The 17,656-nt window shown below is 42.7% G+C and overlaps 1 protein-coding gene across 7 annotated transcripts in view; it reads left to right on the top strand.

The window, feature by feature from the left end:
• Nucleotides 1-1,545: 1,545 nt before the first annotated feature.
• Nucleotides 1,546-17,656, top strand: part of sptan1 (spectrin alpha, non-erythrocytic 1) — a 54,635-nt gene continuing 38,524 nt past the window's right edge. For 6 of the 7 annotated variants that reach the window (XM_064943321.1, XM_064943320.1, XM_064943319.1 and 3 more), the window contains exons 1-3: nt 8,149-8,254; nt 16,716-16,955; nt 17,382-17,507. In XM_064943321.1, coding sequence (XP_064799393.1) covers nt 8,234-8,254; nt 16,716-16,955; nt 17,382-17,507 — 387 coding nt within the window. In that variant the 5' untranslated portion in view covers nt 8,149-8,233. Of the gene's footprint in view, nt 1,666-8,148; nt 8,255-16,715; nt 16,956-17,381; nt 17,508-17,656 lie in introns of those variants that run through there. The other variant, XM_064943317.1, reaches the window with a different exon arrangement.

Here is a 17,656-nt window from a genome sequence, read left to right as displayed (position 1 = left end):
CCAAGTAGAATGCAATCCAAGAGTGTGCAGAGCCTGAGATGCCCAGCCCTGGGAGGGTGAAGAGGAGGATCTGATGGTTCACAGTGTCGAAGTCAGCAAATAGATCTAGGAGGATGAGAACAGAGGAGAGAGAGTCAGCTTTGGCAATGGGGAGAGCCTCCGTGACACAGAGAAGAGCGGTCTCGGTTGAGTGACCCGTCTTGAAGCTGGTTTTGGGTCAAGAAGATTGCTCTGAGAGAGATAATGAGATAGTTGATCAGAGACAGCACTCTCAAGTGTTTTTGAAAGAAAAGAAAGATGGGATACAGGTCTATAGTTTTTGACATCAGATGAGTCGAGTGTTGGTTTCTTGAGAAGGGGAGCAACTCAGGCCATTTTGAAGTCAGAGGGGACGCAACCAGTGGTCAGGGATGAGTTGATAAGGGATTTGAGGAATGAGAGAAGGTCTCTAGAGATGGTCTGGAGAAGGGAGGAGGGGATGGGGTCAAGTGGGCAGGTTGTCGGGCAGCCCGACCTCACTAGTCGCAGGATGTCATCTGGAGAGAGAGGGAAGAAAGAGGTCAAGGTGTAAGGTAGTTCTGTGTGAGTGAGACCAATGGACTCAATGGGTTGAGTGAATGAGTAGCTGATGTCATCAAATATTTTTTTCAAAGTGGTTGACAAAGTCATCTGCAGAGAGGGAGGGGGTGGAGGCTTAAGGAGGGATGAGATAGTGAAAAAAAGTTGTCGTCGACAGTTTCCTAGGGTTAGAGGCGGAAGCTTGAAATTTAGAGTGATAGAAAGTGGCTTCGGCAGCAGATACAGAGGAAGAGAAGGTAGAGAGGAGGTGATAGGATGATAGGTCCTCCGGGAAAGTTTAGGTTTCCTCAATTGTCGCTCAGCTGCCCACAGCCCTGTTCTGTAAGCTCACAATGATTCACTCAGGAGGGGAGGGCCGAGCCAGCCCGGAGGAAAACATGGCAGCCATGCATTGCCCTCAAGTGTTAAGCATACATTCTTGAAATATTACAACCTAGTTTAAAATCAAGTACATTGTGTCAGTCAGATTGGTTTGCATGCTAACACAAAGCAAACAATGTAACAATATTACATTCCATGTTAATTTAAAATAATAGGAAACAATGTTGGTAATTTGATACAGGGGTATAACAAAACATGTTTTATTTCTATGAATAAGACAACAATCATAAGGTGACACGATACAATATATTTATATTATATTTATATAATATATTTATATTATATATGTATATGGTTTATATATATTTGTATAGAACCAACGTGTATTCTGTGGCACCCTGCCAAATGGCCTGCATCCTGCACGAGTACACACCCAGTCTACTTCTACACATGTGAAACAGTCACTAAATGAATGTGATATGATACAGTTTCAATATCACTGGAAATAATGATAATTTAAGTCACATTTATTACAAATGTATTACATAAGCATGCAAAACTATAGTATGATGAGGTTCGGTATTTTCCGGTAGTCATCGTTACACATTCGGTGCTGCGGTGTATGATGTCACTAGCGACATCCCAAACAGCTCGCTCTATAGCCCAGAACAGCTCGACGCCGTCGACAGCTATTTTATTCCGGGAGGTTTCCACACATTTTTGATCCGGTTTTAGAAAGCTACCCAAGCGAACTGCAAAGTAGAGGTAAGCGTGCACGTGGTGGGTTTCAATAAAAACGGCTTTGGCGTTTACTAACTAGCCTATTCATAGAGCAATTTACCGTCCTGCTTTTTCTAGTAACGTTAGGTTGTGTGGGATAGCATTGTTGGTCACTCACACAACTAGCCTCACCCTATATACCTCAGTGGCCTCACCATCCCCCTGCTAACTAAGTTAGCTAGCTACTTGCATCTGGGAGATGCAAGCCCGACAGCAAAACCAGTTTCTAAACGTACTATACAATATTTGTCATAACTGTCAGGGCAACGCCATCTCCTCCCTGGTAAAAAAAACAAGCTTAATATATAACTTGTTGAAACAGACTTATATAACCTTATGGAGACTAGCTTTATTAGCTAGCTGAACCAGAAGCCATCACTGGCTTGTCAGCTTGCTAACAAGTTAGCTAAGCTTCCTTGCGTTGACAGAGCGAGCACACAACGTCGCGACCCATTCTACAGCAATATTTGCAGCTTATAAATGTTTATAAATCAAATACCCATTTATACATATGGTATGTAATTGACTATAACATTGGTGTATACACATACATTATTTAATCAATTGTTATTTATTGTCTGTTGTCGACGGAATACATATTTGTGTCGGCTATAGGCGAAGGACCCGCCCAGCATCAATGCCACAGTTAGAATGCCATTGAATAAAATGGCATCATCTGCTGGTCAAGCCAACCAAGGCGTTTGTAAATAGCAGCAATACTGCGTAGTGGCAAATATTTACATACTTCTAAAATACGGCTTTAAGAATATCCTAAACTAATCTTTCTCATGGTAAGCAGAAAGCAGCTGGCTGGCTATTCATTGTTTTAGTAATTCGGCCATTGGATGGTGTCGATGGCCTTTGTCGATTTGTCTTTCACCTCGCTTTCAATGCATTTTGATGGTTTTCACATTTGGTGGTGGTATTACTAGCCTTTGTATACCTAATCCTTCCTGATTATAATCGTCTTGATGATGTGGTAAACTTCTTGCACTAAATAGAGTTTTATCTCATCCACTCTGGCTCCTGAGTGGTGTAGCGGTCGGTCTAAGGCACTGCATCTCAGTGCTGCAGGTGTCACTACAGACCCTGGTTCGATTCCAGGCAGTATCACAACCGGCCGTGATTGGGAGTCCCATAAGGCGGCACACAATTGGCCCAGCTTCGTAAGGGTTTGGCTGGGGTAGGCCGTCATTGTGAATAAGAATTTGTTCTTTAACTAACTTGCCTAGTTAAATACAAGTTTAAACATTAAAACCAATTATAATAATAACAAAATTCATAAAAATCCTAATAAATGTAAAGTTATCATAATGAAAATATTTGTCTTTTCCAACACACACTCGGATGAACAGCTGCTGTTGTCAGCAGTTCACCTTCTTTAAAAGTTTGGCAAGGGCCCTAAGGCAATGTAGATGTGAACAAACATGCCATGCCAATAAAAATCAAATAAAAGATAGATATGTGTTGAAGTCACAGGGACAGGATTTGCACAGCTGGGTGGGTGATGACCTCTGAGAATTTGGACCACGCTGTGCCTCGCTTGCGTCATTGCGTCTGACTGTCCTAACCGCCACCCATTTCAAGGATGGTGGCCAATTGTGGACATGACATAAGCCTTTTCCATCCTCAGTGAGAAATCTATGGGGAAAGTAACAACTACGTCCTCAAAGATTAGCATGCAAGGCTTGTGATCTGTGCTTGCTGCTTTTAGCTGTTTTAGTTTTTACTTCTCCTGTGACCTAGTAAGACCAATGTTTCCTTGACATTGCAGAGACGAGAAGGCCTGTCATTTTCTAGTTGATGGCCTTATTCCGTGCTAATTTATTAATAGAATTTCAGGTCTATTCTCAGAGCTGCAGCCTGAGTGAAGAAAACATTTCTGCGTTATGGATGAGCCTGTTCAGTTGTCTCCTCTCTGTCCTCATAGTTTCTCTGGTAGTTTTTGCACCAATGTCAGAATTTAGTTTTCCAGTCATCACTCCAGACTAAAGACGGTATATTCCGAACTCGGGCCTGGTTGCATTGTGGCCCCTAACTCCTTCCAATAGTCCCTCGCCCTACTATGCACAGATCTGAATCGATTGGATGGGGGAAGGAAGCTCTAATTAGCATTTCGGAGAGTTAGGTGGAGCAATCATAATGCTGCTGCTGTCTGTCCCTATCCCTTCGATGAGGTAATCCCTGGAAATATATAGAATGGAAGGGGCCAGGCAGGAAACAAAATTAACTTATTTCATTAGCTTCTTGTGTAGTCAAGGGAGAGCATCCACCGAGCTCAGAAATGGGTATATTTTATTAGCTCTTCTACCCACCACCACCCACTTCCCTTCATAGTTGATGCACATTGTGTTTCTGTTGAAGGGTGACAGAATGGGTGTGGCTCAACAACAAACTGCTCAAACCATTAGACACGCACTACCTTGAAACACTCAAATGTACCCTTGGCAGGTCTGTGTTTTGCATTCTTGATGTGTGTTTTGCATTCTTGATGTGTGTTTTGCATTCTTGATGGGATCAAGAACACGGTTGAGGTCATCAACTGTCACCAGAGTGAAGGAGACATGACCAAGGACAAATTCACATGAAAAACGTTTAATCAGCGCTCCTCACTTAAAATAAATAAATAATGTCATATGGATTTAATTTTAAAGTCTGAACCTCGTATAGGCCTAACCCTAAACATATTAACAGCGGACTGATTTATTCAAGAGTTTTTTTTTTCTACGTTTGTCTTGTTTAACATGGTCAGCTATATGGTTTCCGGCTGGCTGACTGATAATCACATTTGAACAGAGAATGTGCTGACAGTGAAGTAGCCTAATTTAAAGCATCCCTACCCATTTAATCACTCCCTGTCTGAAATGGTCGAGGACAGATGCCACTCTTATTCAGTTATACTGTCCGTATATGTTCTGTTCAGTGTGTCAGTTTTGTGTAAAGGGCCCTACGCAAACAGAGCGACGGATATGGTCCGTTCCAAAATTTGAGCTGCACAAAAGTATATGGATGATTCTCACGAAACTGACAGAAAATAATTACTCTTGGATTACTAAGATTAGGATCTTTACTCATCCATTTCATAATTGTTGTGTTTATTGATCAGATATGCATTTTACCACAATTTTCACAACTACTAATGCAATAATTCTTAATACCGCAACAGTTTTCGAAGTCCAAAAAGGTAATAAACAAAGCAACTTCAAAAGTTTTTTATTTTTATTTTTTTACACACTTCTCACCTATTGAAAAGGCTTGAGTTAAACAACACTGAAAAGGAATATATTTAAAATTAACTTATTATAATGTATTTCGCAACACAATCTTTTTTTAAACTTGTTTTTTGTCATAACTTGTGTATACATGTTATTTGTATGTACACATCCACTACATGGCCAATGGTATGCTCTTCGAACATCTCATTCCAAAATCATGAGATTAATATGGAGTTGGTCCCCCCCTTTGCTACTCTTCTGGGAAGGCTTTACACTAGATGTTGGAACAGTGCTGCGGGGATTTGCTTCCATTCAGCCACGTGCATTAGTGAGGTTGGGCAATTAGGCCTGGCTCGCAGTAGGCGTTCCATTTTATCCCAAAGGTGTTCGATGGAGTTTAGGCCAGGGCTCTGTGCAGGACAGTCAAGTTCTTCCACACCGATTTCAACAAACCATTTCTGTATGTACCTCGCTTTGTGCACGGGGGCATTGTCATGCTGAAATAGGAAAGGGCCTTCCCCAAACTGTTGCCACAAAGTTGGAAGCACAGAATTGTCTAGAATGTAATTGTAAACTGTAGCGTTAAGATTTCCCTTCACTTGAACTAAGGGGCTAGCCCGAACCACTAAAAACAGCCCCAGACCATAATTCCTCCTTCACCAAACTTTACAGTTGGCACTATCCATTGGGACAGCTAGTCTTCTCCAGGCATCCGCCAAACCCAGAAAGGTCTGTCGTACTGCCAGATATTGAAGGGTTTTTCATCACTCCAGAGAATGCGTTTCCACTGCTCCAGAGTCCAAAGGCGGCGAGCTTTACTCCACTCCAGCCAATGCTTGACACTGCGCATGGGGATCTTTGGCTTTCATGAAGCTCCTAACGAACAGTTATTGTGCTGACGTTGCTTCCAGTGTCAGTTTGGAACTTGGTTGTGAGTGTTGCAATCAAGGACAGACTATGTTTTACAAGCTTCAGCACTCGGCAGTCCAGTTCTATGAGCTTGTGTGGCCTACCACTTCGCGGCCCGAGCCGTTGTTGCTCCTTAACCTTTCCACTTCACAATAACAGCCCATACAGCTGACTGGGGCAGCTCTAGCAGGGCAGATATTTTTACGAACTGACTTCTTGGAAAGGTGTCATTCTGTGTGCTTGATTTTACACACCTGTCAGCAACATGTGTGGCTGAAATAGCCGAATCCACTAATTTGAAGGGGAGTCCACATACTTTTGTATGTATATAGTTTATGTATAAAGAACAAGGGGCACACTATCAGATTAAGCCCAGATTTCCAAAGTAAACGTTTTATTTTTCCTAAATGGTTTTGGAGAGGAGAATGAATGTTTCGGTAATCAGTGTTACAAAAATGACCGATCATAATGCAGTTGATAAAAATGCCCCTTATTTAAGCATAAGTACTGTAGTTACATGCATGTATTTTCAGAATTCAAAGTGGACTTAAGCATAGAAAAAGTAATTTCTCCAAGGTCATTACAGGTAATATTGGTGTATTAGGGATCCTATGGGTAAATGGCATCTAAATATGTGGGATCTGGACCAACAACTGGCTTGGGATATCGAACAACAGTATAGGTAAGTGCTAAAACAGGTGAACGTGTCAAATGGGGATATCCTCCTTTAAGTGGTCGGGTTGCGCTTTGCTGAAACAAACTCCAGATTGTGTCTTTAAGTAACTAATATTTTACAAAACATCTATACAATAGGTGTAAGCAGTGGTACTGGTAAATCATTGAAGTTACAAGCATAGGACACCTGTTGACTATACATTAGAATTAGCTCATTATCATCACCGAAATTAAGGTTATAATTATCGAAACAGACCTAAAAATTATTTGGTAATGAGAAATGTGTGTTAATGAGGCCCTTGGCTCAATCAGTAAGTAATAGGAGACAGCCATTATGAGTCAGCAAACCATTGAACACATCACTGAAGCCCATTCATGCCTCCATGTTGGTAAGGCAATGGCTCTCGAGTTTTTCCCAATTTGAGCTTTTTAGTCATTTCGGTAATGAGAAAGTGTCATAAAGGCGTGTTTGAGAACAAGATATACTAAGGACTACTCCTCTAGATGATGCATCATGGGTGAATAACATTTTATTTAAAAAAAAAATTGCCGTTTTTACAGCAACTTAGTGTTACGGTAATGAAAAACATGTCCTCAGACACTGTTTTAACATAATCAATATTATTTGAATGTAAACTTCAACTTAGTTTACAATTTTAATGATTTATGCACAACCTACAGCAACATATTTTGTTTTATTCAAATAATATACATTTATCTCAAGTAAAAGAGTATAAAATGACGCAATAATTTAATCTGGTCTCATTTCGGTAATGAGAATTTGGTGTTAAAATGTCTTAATTCAGGCAAATGTAAAATTTATTTCAAATAAGACACTGCCATATACTAGGTATCTTCGTTTTCAGAATGACAGTTGATTCTTGCAGATAGATGCATCATGGTTTTCTAACTCAACCATGGCACTAGCAAATTAACTAGTTTCATGAGTATCTCCCACGTAAAACTACATAGAAAACGATGCTGCGTTTGCATAAAGTGAGTAGCAGCTTAATGCCATAGGAACTAGGCTAAGGAGCCTCTTGTCTGGATGTCATGTGAATGCTGTTACCCTGGCCTTAGTGGTCTATCAGGTTGCTGGCTGGCTGTCCTAACTCACCTCATACTTTGGGCATGCACACTTGACACAAAGCAAATAACAAACACTTTTGTTATGCTGTGACTGAATGAATATTCTTATTGCAACTGTATTTATCAATGTCAACAAGTCATGTTCGTTAAAAGCAATAGTTTGAATTCTCCTCTTTTTGAATGGTTGGAAATAACCCATTGCTCTGACATGAAACTGTGGTGTATGTTGTTGCCTTTAGCCTGCGCAGGCACCTGACGTCATGCCCCAGTTTATTAAACCAAAACTGAAGGTAACGTGTGTAACCACTGTGTGTTAGTTTGCATGTTGTGTGCGTTGCGGCTATCGGAAGGGTGTTCATCGAATGCATGGACATTTCTGGAATGCTGAGAGCAGCCAGGGAGAATGTTTGAGAGCAGGCCATGATGCTGTTGTTTTGCTGAATAGAGGAAGAGGGAGGGAAAGAGGCAGAGAGACGCAAAGGGCTGGGCGGTATCTTGGCCTGCTCCCATCACGGCCTAGCCACTGCAGGGGCGATGCGTCTGTCTGCGCTGCAGCGAGAGAACGAGTGAGAGAGAGAATAAGAGGGGCGTTCAGTTTCTCATTCTTCCTTTATCAGTTGAGCCTTTCGTCTGGAGCCTAGACCGAAGTGACTGCTGCTGGCTTCATGGCCACCACCTCTCCTCAGGTACTGATTGCAAAGACAGTGTTGGAAAGAACAGGGCTCTGGATAAACAGCCCAGAATATCTTGATTTTCTCTTGATACATAACCAAAGTTGGTTTTACAGGTTAATGGTTAGCCCATGTCCATTAATTTTTGAGAATTTAAGTTGAGTAAATGTTTATGGTTAACTGTGTTAATCTAACTCTGATCAGTTGATTTGGTTTTAGTTTATTTTTATGGTAATTTGTCACTAAATTCAGGCCTGCGTTTTCTGCATGCATTGTATGTTTGTGTAAGCAAATGTTTTTTTGTATTTGATTAATTAATTAGATTGGTTTTAACTGAATTCCATGGTAATTGAATCACTGAATTCAGGCCTACGTGTAGGCTACTGCATGCGTTGTCAGTGGAGTCATGTGCATGAAACTGAAGGTTTGTGTTGATTTGAGCTGGATTAAATTAATGTCACTGACCATTATTTATGAAAAAAAAATACATGCAAGGGAGTCACGTTTGCATTTGGCATGGTAAACCTCCCCAGATGTCAAATCTCTTGACATTGGCATTTCACTGTGTTGTTGACTGGGCGGCAGCCATTTTGATTTAATCCAGACGTGATTGTTTTGGTGATGTTCCAGAGTAGGATTTGGGATTTGTGTGACGGATTGAAAGTTTGTGAAAATTTATGAAAATAAGAGTAACAATGAAGCTAAATTCAATCTTTTGTCATGTAGCCTTATCACACTTTTGTACATATTGTTTTAATTCACAAACCAACCATTCACTGTTAACTTCTTCAGCTGCACTCAAATCTCCCCTGGGCATGCTACCGATCAGCTAGGAGTGGAGTGGGCTGTAAGGGAGGGGTTGTCATGGTTCACTCTGAGGGAAGGGAACTGAAGCTACGCCTCTTCTCTTTGCACATGTATTTGGCATGTACTAAGTCTTCTGGGATCACCCTGCCGTTTCCTGTAAATTCCTCCGGTCTGCATTCGCCCAGTATGGCGTCATATAACCCCTCGCTAACTGATGTTACCATAGGAACCGTGAGGGGGCTGACTATGGCTGCGTTTACACAGGCAGCCCAATTCTGATCTTTTTTTCACCTACTGGTCTTTTGACCAATCCGATCAGCTCTGAAAAGATCAGATGTGTAAAGATTTGATATAATTGGTCAAAAGACAAATTATCTGTTTCCCACTGTCTCACCCTTTGGGAGTGATGATGGGCCTTCTCAGTATAATCATTTTTTGTGCTCCGTCAAAACTAATGGATTTGCTTATGCCAGGAAGCGAGCGAAGACTTCGGTGCACTCAAATGAAATATCCAGCTACTAAGACTAGCCTAGGCCTAATGCGTAGGCAATAATTCTAATGAAGCAAATCGATACCCCTCCCCTCTCCACCAACCCGTCCACCCACCCACCTTGTGTCGCATTCTCTCTCCGCAGAGCAATATCTCTGGATACTTGTGCAGCGATGGGAGCCACACAGGGATCTATAAATATCTCTGGCCTCCTCGAATGGAATCTGTGGCACGTTTTTATGTGAATGACCTGATTTTTAATAATGGGGAGAGTGGGAATAGATGCACTTATGGTTTTCATCCTTTACTTCTAATCATGGACTGATTCAGAACTGGGACACCAGGTGAGTGCAATTAACTACCAGGTAGAAACAAAAACCAGAAGTGTTTTGGCCCTCCAGGACCGGAATTGGAACAGCCCTGTTAATATGCCTTCATGACAAAGGCTAACCGTCTGAAAAGGTACTGTCACTACTGTGTGGCGATTACAAGTGGTTATTTCAGTGACAAATACCTATTGCAGACAATGACGTGATGATATTTGCGTTCAAGTTGTTGACTCATCAGGAATACCAAATTAATATTAATTTTGAATATTGCTGATTCACTAAATTCCGTTAATGCATTGAAAATGTGAAATAGTTTGATATGACAGTTTGAGGTAAACACCCAAGTTGAATGCACCTTTGGTAAAGGACTGAAGGGAGGAACAGAGGGAGGGAAGAATCTTCGAGAGAACCTTGAAACAGCCACCTTTACATAACACTTCAAGTGTGCCGGTCCCGTGCATGAGTACTGACATAACGTCTTTCTTTCTCTAAAGATGTCTTATGTAGTTGGTACTGAAGTGGCAATTTAGCCTAGTTTTCTGCGTCAGTATTTATCTAGGCCTATAGTTAGTGGTTTTTTTTCTGCATAGAAAAGTATTTGGGAAAATAGTTTTAGGGATGAAAAAAAGCTTTTTAACTAAACGACTAAAACCAAATAAAGTATGTAGGAATGATAATGGCACCTATTTTTTTTTTTTTGAGAACTAGCAATCACCAAAATAAATGCTAGATCATTTCCCAAATGATGCATTCTGGAGTATTTTTGTCATTGCATGAGGCCCCCATTTGATTTTATGTTTAAGTCACTCAGATGGCAAAAGCCATGGCAAAATGTGTAGAATGGCAGATTTTCTCTTAGCTCCATTGTAAAATGTGTAGATTTGCAGGAAACTAGCATGAATCTTTTAGCTAAGCCTAAAAGATTTCAGATTTTTCGTGCGGCAGGTAGCCAAGGGGTTTGAGAGTTGGACTTGTAACCCGAAAGGTTGCAAGATCGATTCTCCGAGCTGACAAGGTAAAAATCTGTCGTTCTGCACATGAACAAGGCAGTTAACCCACTGTTTCCCAGGCCGTCATTGAAAATAAGAATTTGTTCTTAACTGACTTGCCTAGTTAAATAAAGGTAAGAATTATTATTTTTAAGATTTCTTGTTGTTGACTGTACCATTGGCCACACCCATGGCCACCCACCCGTCACCCACCACCTAAGTGCTATTTTGAACCAGAAAAAAAAGTTAGCAAGACCGTACTTCACGTGGTCTCGCCACAAAAACAGGATGTGGGTCCACCACCTCAATCCACAACCTTTGTCTCTGTACATTTGATAAGTAGCCCTAACCACTGTTAGGTATAAGTCCTAACCACCGTAGAGTTATTTAATTGCTGCTTGCTTACACGGTTGAGAAACCAGGTGGTTGGACTTTGACTATCCTATGTAATGCGGATGGAATTTGTGCATGGTGCTTCTGTCTCCTCCTCTTAGCACTAAAAATGAATGAGCCTGTTGGCGAGAGATCAAGGGTTATATAGACGGTGAGCTTCGAGGAAGCATTCAGCTCTGCTGTTTAGTAGTAGTATGTGGGGGGGGGGGGTGAAGTAGTTAGTGGGTAAGTGGACGAGGGAGGGAAAGAGTGTTAGAGAGAGGGGGCAGGAGATGGAGGAAATTGGTGTTATCTACCACTCACAGCGTCAGTCGAGCACTATCTCCTATTGCAGCTGCACTGTACTAGGGGGTCTTCCGCAGGTCGAAGATACAACGTGCTATGACGTGGTCTCTTCCTTCCCCAAATGTATTGTCATCTGATAAATGCTACAGATTTGTTTTTCTGTAACGTAACCATTTACAGTGCCTTCAGAAAGTATTCCCACCCTTTGACTTTTTCCACATTTTGTTGTTACAGCCTGAATTTGAAATATTACATTGAGATTTTATTTGTCACTGGCCTACACACAATACTCCATAATGTCAAAGTGGAATTATTATTTTGTAATTATTACTCCACAATACTAACCTAAATGTGAGTGAAAAGAATGAAGCCTGTACAGTATAAAAACTATTCCAAAACATGTATCCTGTTTGCAACAAGGCACTAAAGTAATACTGCAAAAATGTGGCAAAGTAATTCACTTTTTGTCCTGAATACAAAGTTATATTTGGGGCAAATCCAATACACCACATTACTGATTATTACTCTCCATATTTTCAAGCATAGGGCTGGCTGTATCATGTTATGGGTATGCTTGTAATTGTTAAGGAGTTTCAGGATTAAAAAGAAATGGAATGGAGCTATGCACAGGCATATCCTAGAGGAAAACCTGGTCCAGTCTGTCAAGGGGTCTGAATACTTTCCGAATGCCAATTCTACACTGGAGTTGCTTACAGGCCTGATGGGCCGAGTTACACTTTTGACTTAAATCTGCTTGATGGCACGACTTAAATAATTTTCTAGCAATTTGACAGCGCTTGAATTTTCTTTTAAAGAATGGGCAAGTAACGCACTTAGAGACTTACCCAGAAAGATTCAGAGCTATTTTCGCTGCCAATGGTGATTCTAACATGTATTGACTCGGGTGTGTGAATATTTTCATATTTCATTTTCAACACATTTGCAAACATTTAAAAAAAACTTGTTTTCACTCCATCTTTATGGAGTATCATATGTAGATGGGTGAGGAAAGATATCTATTTAATCCATTTTTAATTCAGGCTGTTAAACAAAAAATGTGGAATAAGTCTAGGGGTATACATGCTTTCGGGAAGGCATTGGGCTTGACACCTGGACTTGCACACACATTCAGTTGTCTCTAAACCACATGCCAACAGGGCAAACTCTTTACAAGGTCCGATGACTTCAAGTTCACACTGAAGTGACGATATCTCACACGGCTGTAAAATTTGCTGCATCACTCCTTCAACAACGACTTTGGCACATTGTGTCTCAGAGCAGCAGTGTCTCCCAGGAGAGGGCGGTGTCCTGAAGACACATGACCCAAAGGCTGTTTACTCATTGGTCCAGAGAGCTGTCCCTCAAACAGGCTAGTCAGTGTAGCGTGTGCCTTCATCCCCACAGGCAGATGTCAGAGCAGAACGGGGTTGCGGTCAGCTAAATCCTGGGATGATTTAAACCCTTAGTGTATTAGGACTGGTGTAAGGGGACAGGGGAGGAGAAATTGTCTAGTATGATGCTTTTTACAGAAAATGGGCCAGTGTAGAGGCTACTAATGGGTTTAAATGCTTTTTCATGATCTTGTCAGTTATTTCTGACGTATCTCTTTTTATAGATTGATTTGCTTGATGGCAGAGTGGCCATAAACTCATACAGTACATTCGGATAGTATATTGAAATTGAGCTCCGGTGCTTCCTGTTTTCAATGATCATTGAGATGCTTCTACAACTTGATTGGAGTCCACCTGTGGTAAATTCAGTTGATTGGACATGATTTGGAAAGGCACACACCTGTCTATGTAAGATCTCACAGTTGACAGTGCATGTCAGAGCAAAAACCAAGCCATGAGGAATTGTCCGTAGAGCTCCGAGACAGGATTGTGTCGACACACCGATCTGGGGAAGGGTACCTGCAGCAACAAAGGTCCCCAAGAACACAACAGCCTCAGTCATTCTTAAATGGAAGAAGTTTGGAACCACCAAGACTCTTCCTAGAGCTGGCCGCCCGGCCAAACTGAGCAATAGGGGGAGGAGGCATTTGGTCAGGGAGGTGACCAAGAACCCATTGGTCACTCTGACAGAGCTCCAGAGTTCCTCTGTGGAGATGGGATACCTTTTCTAGAAGGACAATCATCTCTGCAGCACTCTACCAATCAGGCCTTTATGATAGTGTTCAGACAGAAGCCACTCCTCAGTAAAGGCACATGGCAGCCTGCTTAGATTTTGCCAAAAGGCACGTACGTAAAGGACTCTCAGGCCTTGAGAAACAAGATTCTCTGGTCTGATGAATCCAAGATTGAACTCTGGCCTGAATGCCAAGCGTCATGTCTGGAGGAAACCTGGCACCATCCCTACGGTGAAGCATGGTGGTGGCGGCATCATGCTCTGTGGATGTTTTTCATTGGCAGGGACTGGGAAACTAGGAAACATGAACGGAGCAAAGTACAGACAGATCCTTGATGAAAACCTGCTCCAGAGCGCTCAGGACTGTGGACTGGGGAGACTTCCAACAGGACAATGCCCCTAAGCACACAGCCAAGACAACGCAGGAGTGGCATCGGGACAGAGAATAATGGGAGAAACTCCTCAAATACAAGTGTGCCAAGCTTGTAGCGTCATACCCAAGGCTGTAAACACGGCCACAAAGGTGCTTCAACAAAGTACTGAGTAGAGGGCCTGAATACTTATGTAAATGTGATATTTCAAATGTTTTTGCAAAAATGTCTAAAAAGCAGTTTTTGCCTTTTCATTATGGGGTATTGTGTGTAGATTGATGAGGGGAAAAACAATTTCATCCATGTTAGAATAAGGCTATAATATAACAAAATGTGGAACAAGTCAAGGGGTCTGAATACTTTCCGAATGCACTGTATATGAGCTATATAGAACAATCTGCACTTTGACTGGACTCATGCAGTGAGTTAGGGTTATGGTGTAGTTCAGTGGTTCCCAAACTCTTTAATTTACTGTACCTCCAACTGAATTTTGCTCTGAATGGAGTGCACCCGAATGACCCCTTCATGTGCATCTTCTCAAGTACCCCATGTGGATAGGCCAAGTACCCCCTGGTTGGGAGCCACTAGTGTAGGAAGATGTTTGGGGAAGAATTGAACCAGGCAACAAACTGGTCTGTTGATTGTTGAGGAGACCTAGCCAGCCCAGCGGCCCCTCTGTGGACCAGACCAAGCAGTGTCTCCTGGATCTGCTGAATGTCACCACACTGCTGAAACCACTAATCCCACTGTCAGAGATGGACCATTTCACTGTCTCTCTCCCTCCGTCTATCTCTGTCCACCCCTCTTTCTTTCTGTATGAATGGGAGCTGTGCTGGCCGTGTTTTAACAATGGGCCTATTTCATGAGGTCTAGCACTACCCCCACCCCTCGGGGTAGACTGTTGGACTGTCAACTATTTTATTTTATTTCTATATGGTCCTCTTTGCTCATGGGGTTCACTGTCCTTTGGTTGACTGGGTAAATCAATGTTCTGTCCCTCCTTACTGAAATAAACGACTCAGTTAAGCACACTGAATTCTGTTCATAGTCGTCATATCACATTTTGATCTTATCCATGTCTATTGTGAGACCTTGTCTGCACCTTTCTTTCTGGAAGAATGGTTTAGTCTGTTTATTTCTGTCAAGAAGGTTCTGATTGTATGAAGGGTATGAGATGGTCTATTGGAACTGGATGACAACCATGCGCAAACAGTCCTGACCTGAGATGAAGGATGCTGTGTGTTTTCTCCCCCTGGTGTTCAGCTGGACTGGCCTCTCCACCAGGGCCTGGTCTGGTGTATCAGAGGTCACAGGGACCTGATAGGCCACAGTGTAGGTCACACCACCCTGAGAAAAGACTCCAGATGTAGGCCTAAGCATTGGGAAAGACTGGCCACGGACAATTTATCAATCCCCCCACAATGGTTGGCAGGTAGGCTGGGATTACACCCATGTGCTAAAATCCTACAATCTCACAGAAGCCATTTGGAGGCTGCCTCACATTTTGTTGTGTATTCATCAATGATTGAAAAAGACAAACTTGCCATCTTAAATGCACTTTATGCTGCTACAGTTCACTGTCACATCAGCTTCAAAAATGCCATGTTGAATGCTGGAAATTAAATTTATGGTCTAGGAGCCTAGATTCTCTCGCCCTCCCGGGCCCCCTGCCACTCCAGAAATGACACCAAATGTTCAGCTCACATTCCTCATTGTCCAGAGAGATAAGTAGTATATGAAAGGAAGCACCCTGGGTATGCCTGCCTGGCAGAGACTGTGTTACAGTCACTACCAGGGTGTGGTCCTCTGACAGCCCCACTATCCAGGCTGGGGACTAGAATACAGGGTGGGTGACTGTGATCCTGTCTGGTTACCTCGCCCTACTCTTCCCTCTTTCTACTGGCCTCCACTCCCCCGGTGTATGGTGGGATGGTATATAGGCTTGGTGAAGAGGGGGGCTGAGGGCCAGTGCGTGTTAGGAGGGCTGACAGCAGCAGTCCAATTGTGAAGTGAGGTCTGGTTACTGTTTGTTCAGAGCTGTGTGGAATTTCTGCCTCCACTCCCTTTTTTCATTCTCGCATTCTCAGCTGCTGGCCCCACGGCGAGTCAGCTGGACTGGAGAGAAGCTGGCTACTTACTTCACTGGGGAGTTTTTGTCCTTTCATAGCAATAGTCAGCCTTGTCTCGTAATCTATAAAGTTGTGTGTCTTACGTGACTTTTCCTCTAGATCCATTTTTTTGCGTGGTGAGTAGAGATTCATGAAGAGCTGCACTGTGTTCAAATGCCCCCAGGGAAAGAGAAAGTGGAAAAGAAAGAATTGCACTTCGTGACCTTCTGGAAGTCCTCCACAGCTATTCAGTTTCTGAGAGCTCTTGTGTTTTAAAGGCCTAAAGAAGCAGAGATTAGAGAAATTGGATGACGGCCAAGTAGAAATGCTTGATGCGATGCTAGTGTTGCCATAGCAGGCTCAGTTGGACCTTTTATTTCTATACTATTCAAAGCGATGGACAAATGGTAGCAGCCATCTTGTTCATACACATACATTTGTCAAGATGGCTGACGGCATTCTCATCCACTCATCTCAATTGTAGTAACTATTAATGCTAACAACTAGAAAGCAGAATCGTTTTGTTGCAAGTGGTAAGAAGTGTTAATGATTACCTCCCCCATTGTATTTCTCTTGTCAGAGAATGGATACCAGTGGGGTGAAAGTGCTGGAGTCTGCTGATGACATCCAGGAGCGCCGGCAGCAGGTATTGGACCGCTACCGGCGCTTCAAGGAGCTGTCGGGTGTGCGACGGCAGAAGCTGGAGGACTCGTACCGCTTCCAGTTCTTCCGCCGCGATGCTGACGAGCTGGAGAAGTGGATCCAGGAGAAGCTGCAGATTGCCTCTGATGAGAACTACAAGGACCCTACCAACCTCCAGGTCAGTCTGCCTTGTCCGTATGTCTGTCAGCATACAGCATAACAGTACCTACCTATCGCACATCATGGGTTTTAGTGCACAAGGATGCATTTCAACAGCTCCAGGTAGATTTAGGATCAGCCTGTTCAGTTGTCATTTTAGTCTATTGGAATTTGGGTTGTGTTGTACTGTAACCATGGCTTTGACAAAATGAATGATAGCATCCTGATTCCATTTTGTCACCTTACTTTATTACAGTATGCACAAGCCACTTTTTGTGAATTGACTGACTTGTAGCCTTTCTAGTGGCCGTTCAAAATGAAACCGCAAGGCCATAAAACTCACACAGAATGATCAGTACATCATAATCCGTGACCCTTCGCCAGGTATGTCTGTCCTGTCCATTGTAGTCTTTGCCATGCTAACATGCCTCCTCTCCCCCCACAGGGCAAGCTCCAGAAACATCAGGCCTTTGAGGCGGAGGTGCAGGCCAACGCTGGAGCCATCATTAAGCTAGACGAGACTGGCAACCTTATGATCTCCGAAGGCCACTTTGCCTCCGAAACCATCCGCGTAAGAGACAGACACACACCCATACAGTCCGCTGAGCTATGTGCCTGACCAAGATCGATCTACACAATCCACCCTTTTTAACCCTGATCATGTCTGGTTCAGTCCTTCACGCCATACCGGACTTCCCAGAGACCCATAGTTTCAAGTTT

The sequence above is a fragment of the Oncorhynchus masou genome, chromosome 28 (assembly GCF_036934945.1).
Source record: "Oncorhynchus masou masou isolate Uvic2021 chromosome 28, UVic_Omas_1.1, whole genome shotgun sequence".
Lineage (NCBI taxonomy): Eukaryota > Metazoa > Chordata > Actinopteri > Salmoniformes > Salmonidae > Oncorhynchus > Oncorhynchus masou.
Note: the sequence above shows the minus strand (reverse complement) of the source record. Positions and strands in the feature narration are given on the sequence as shown.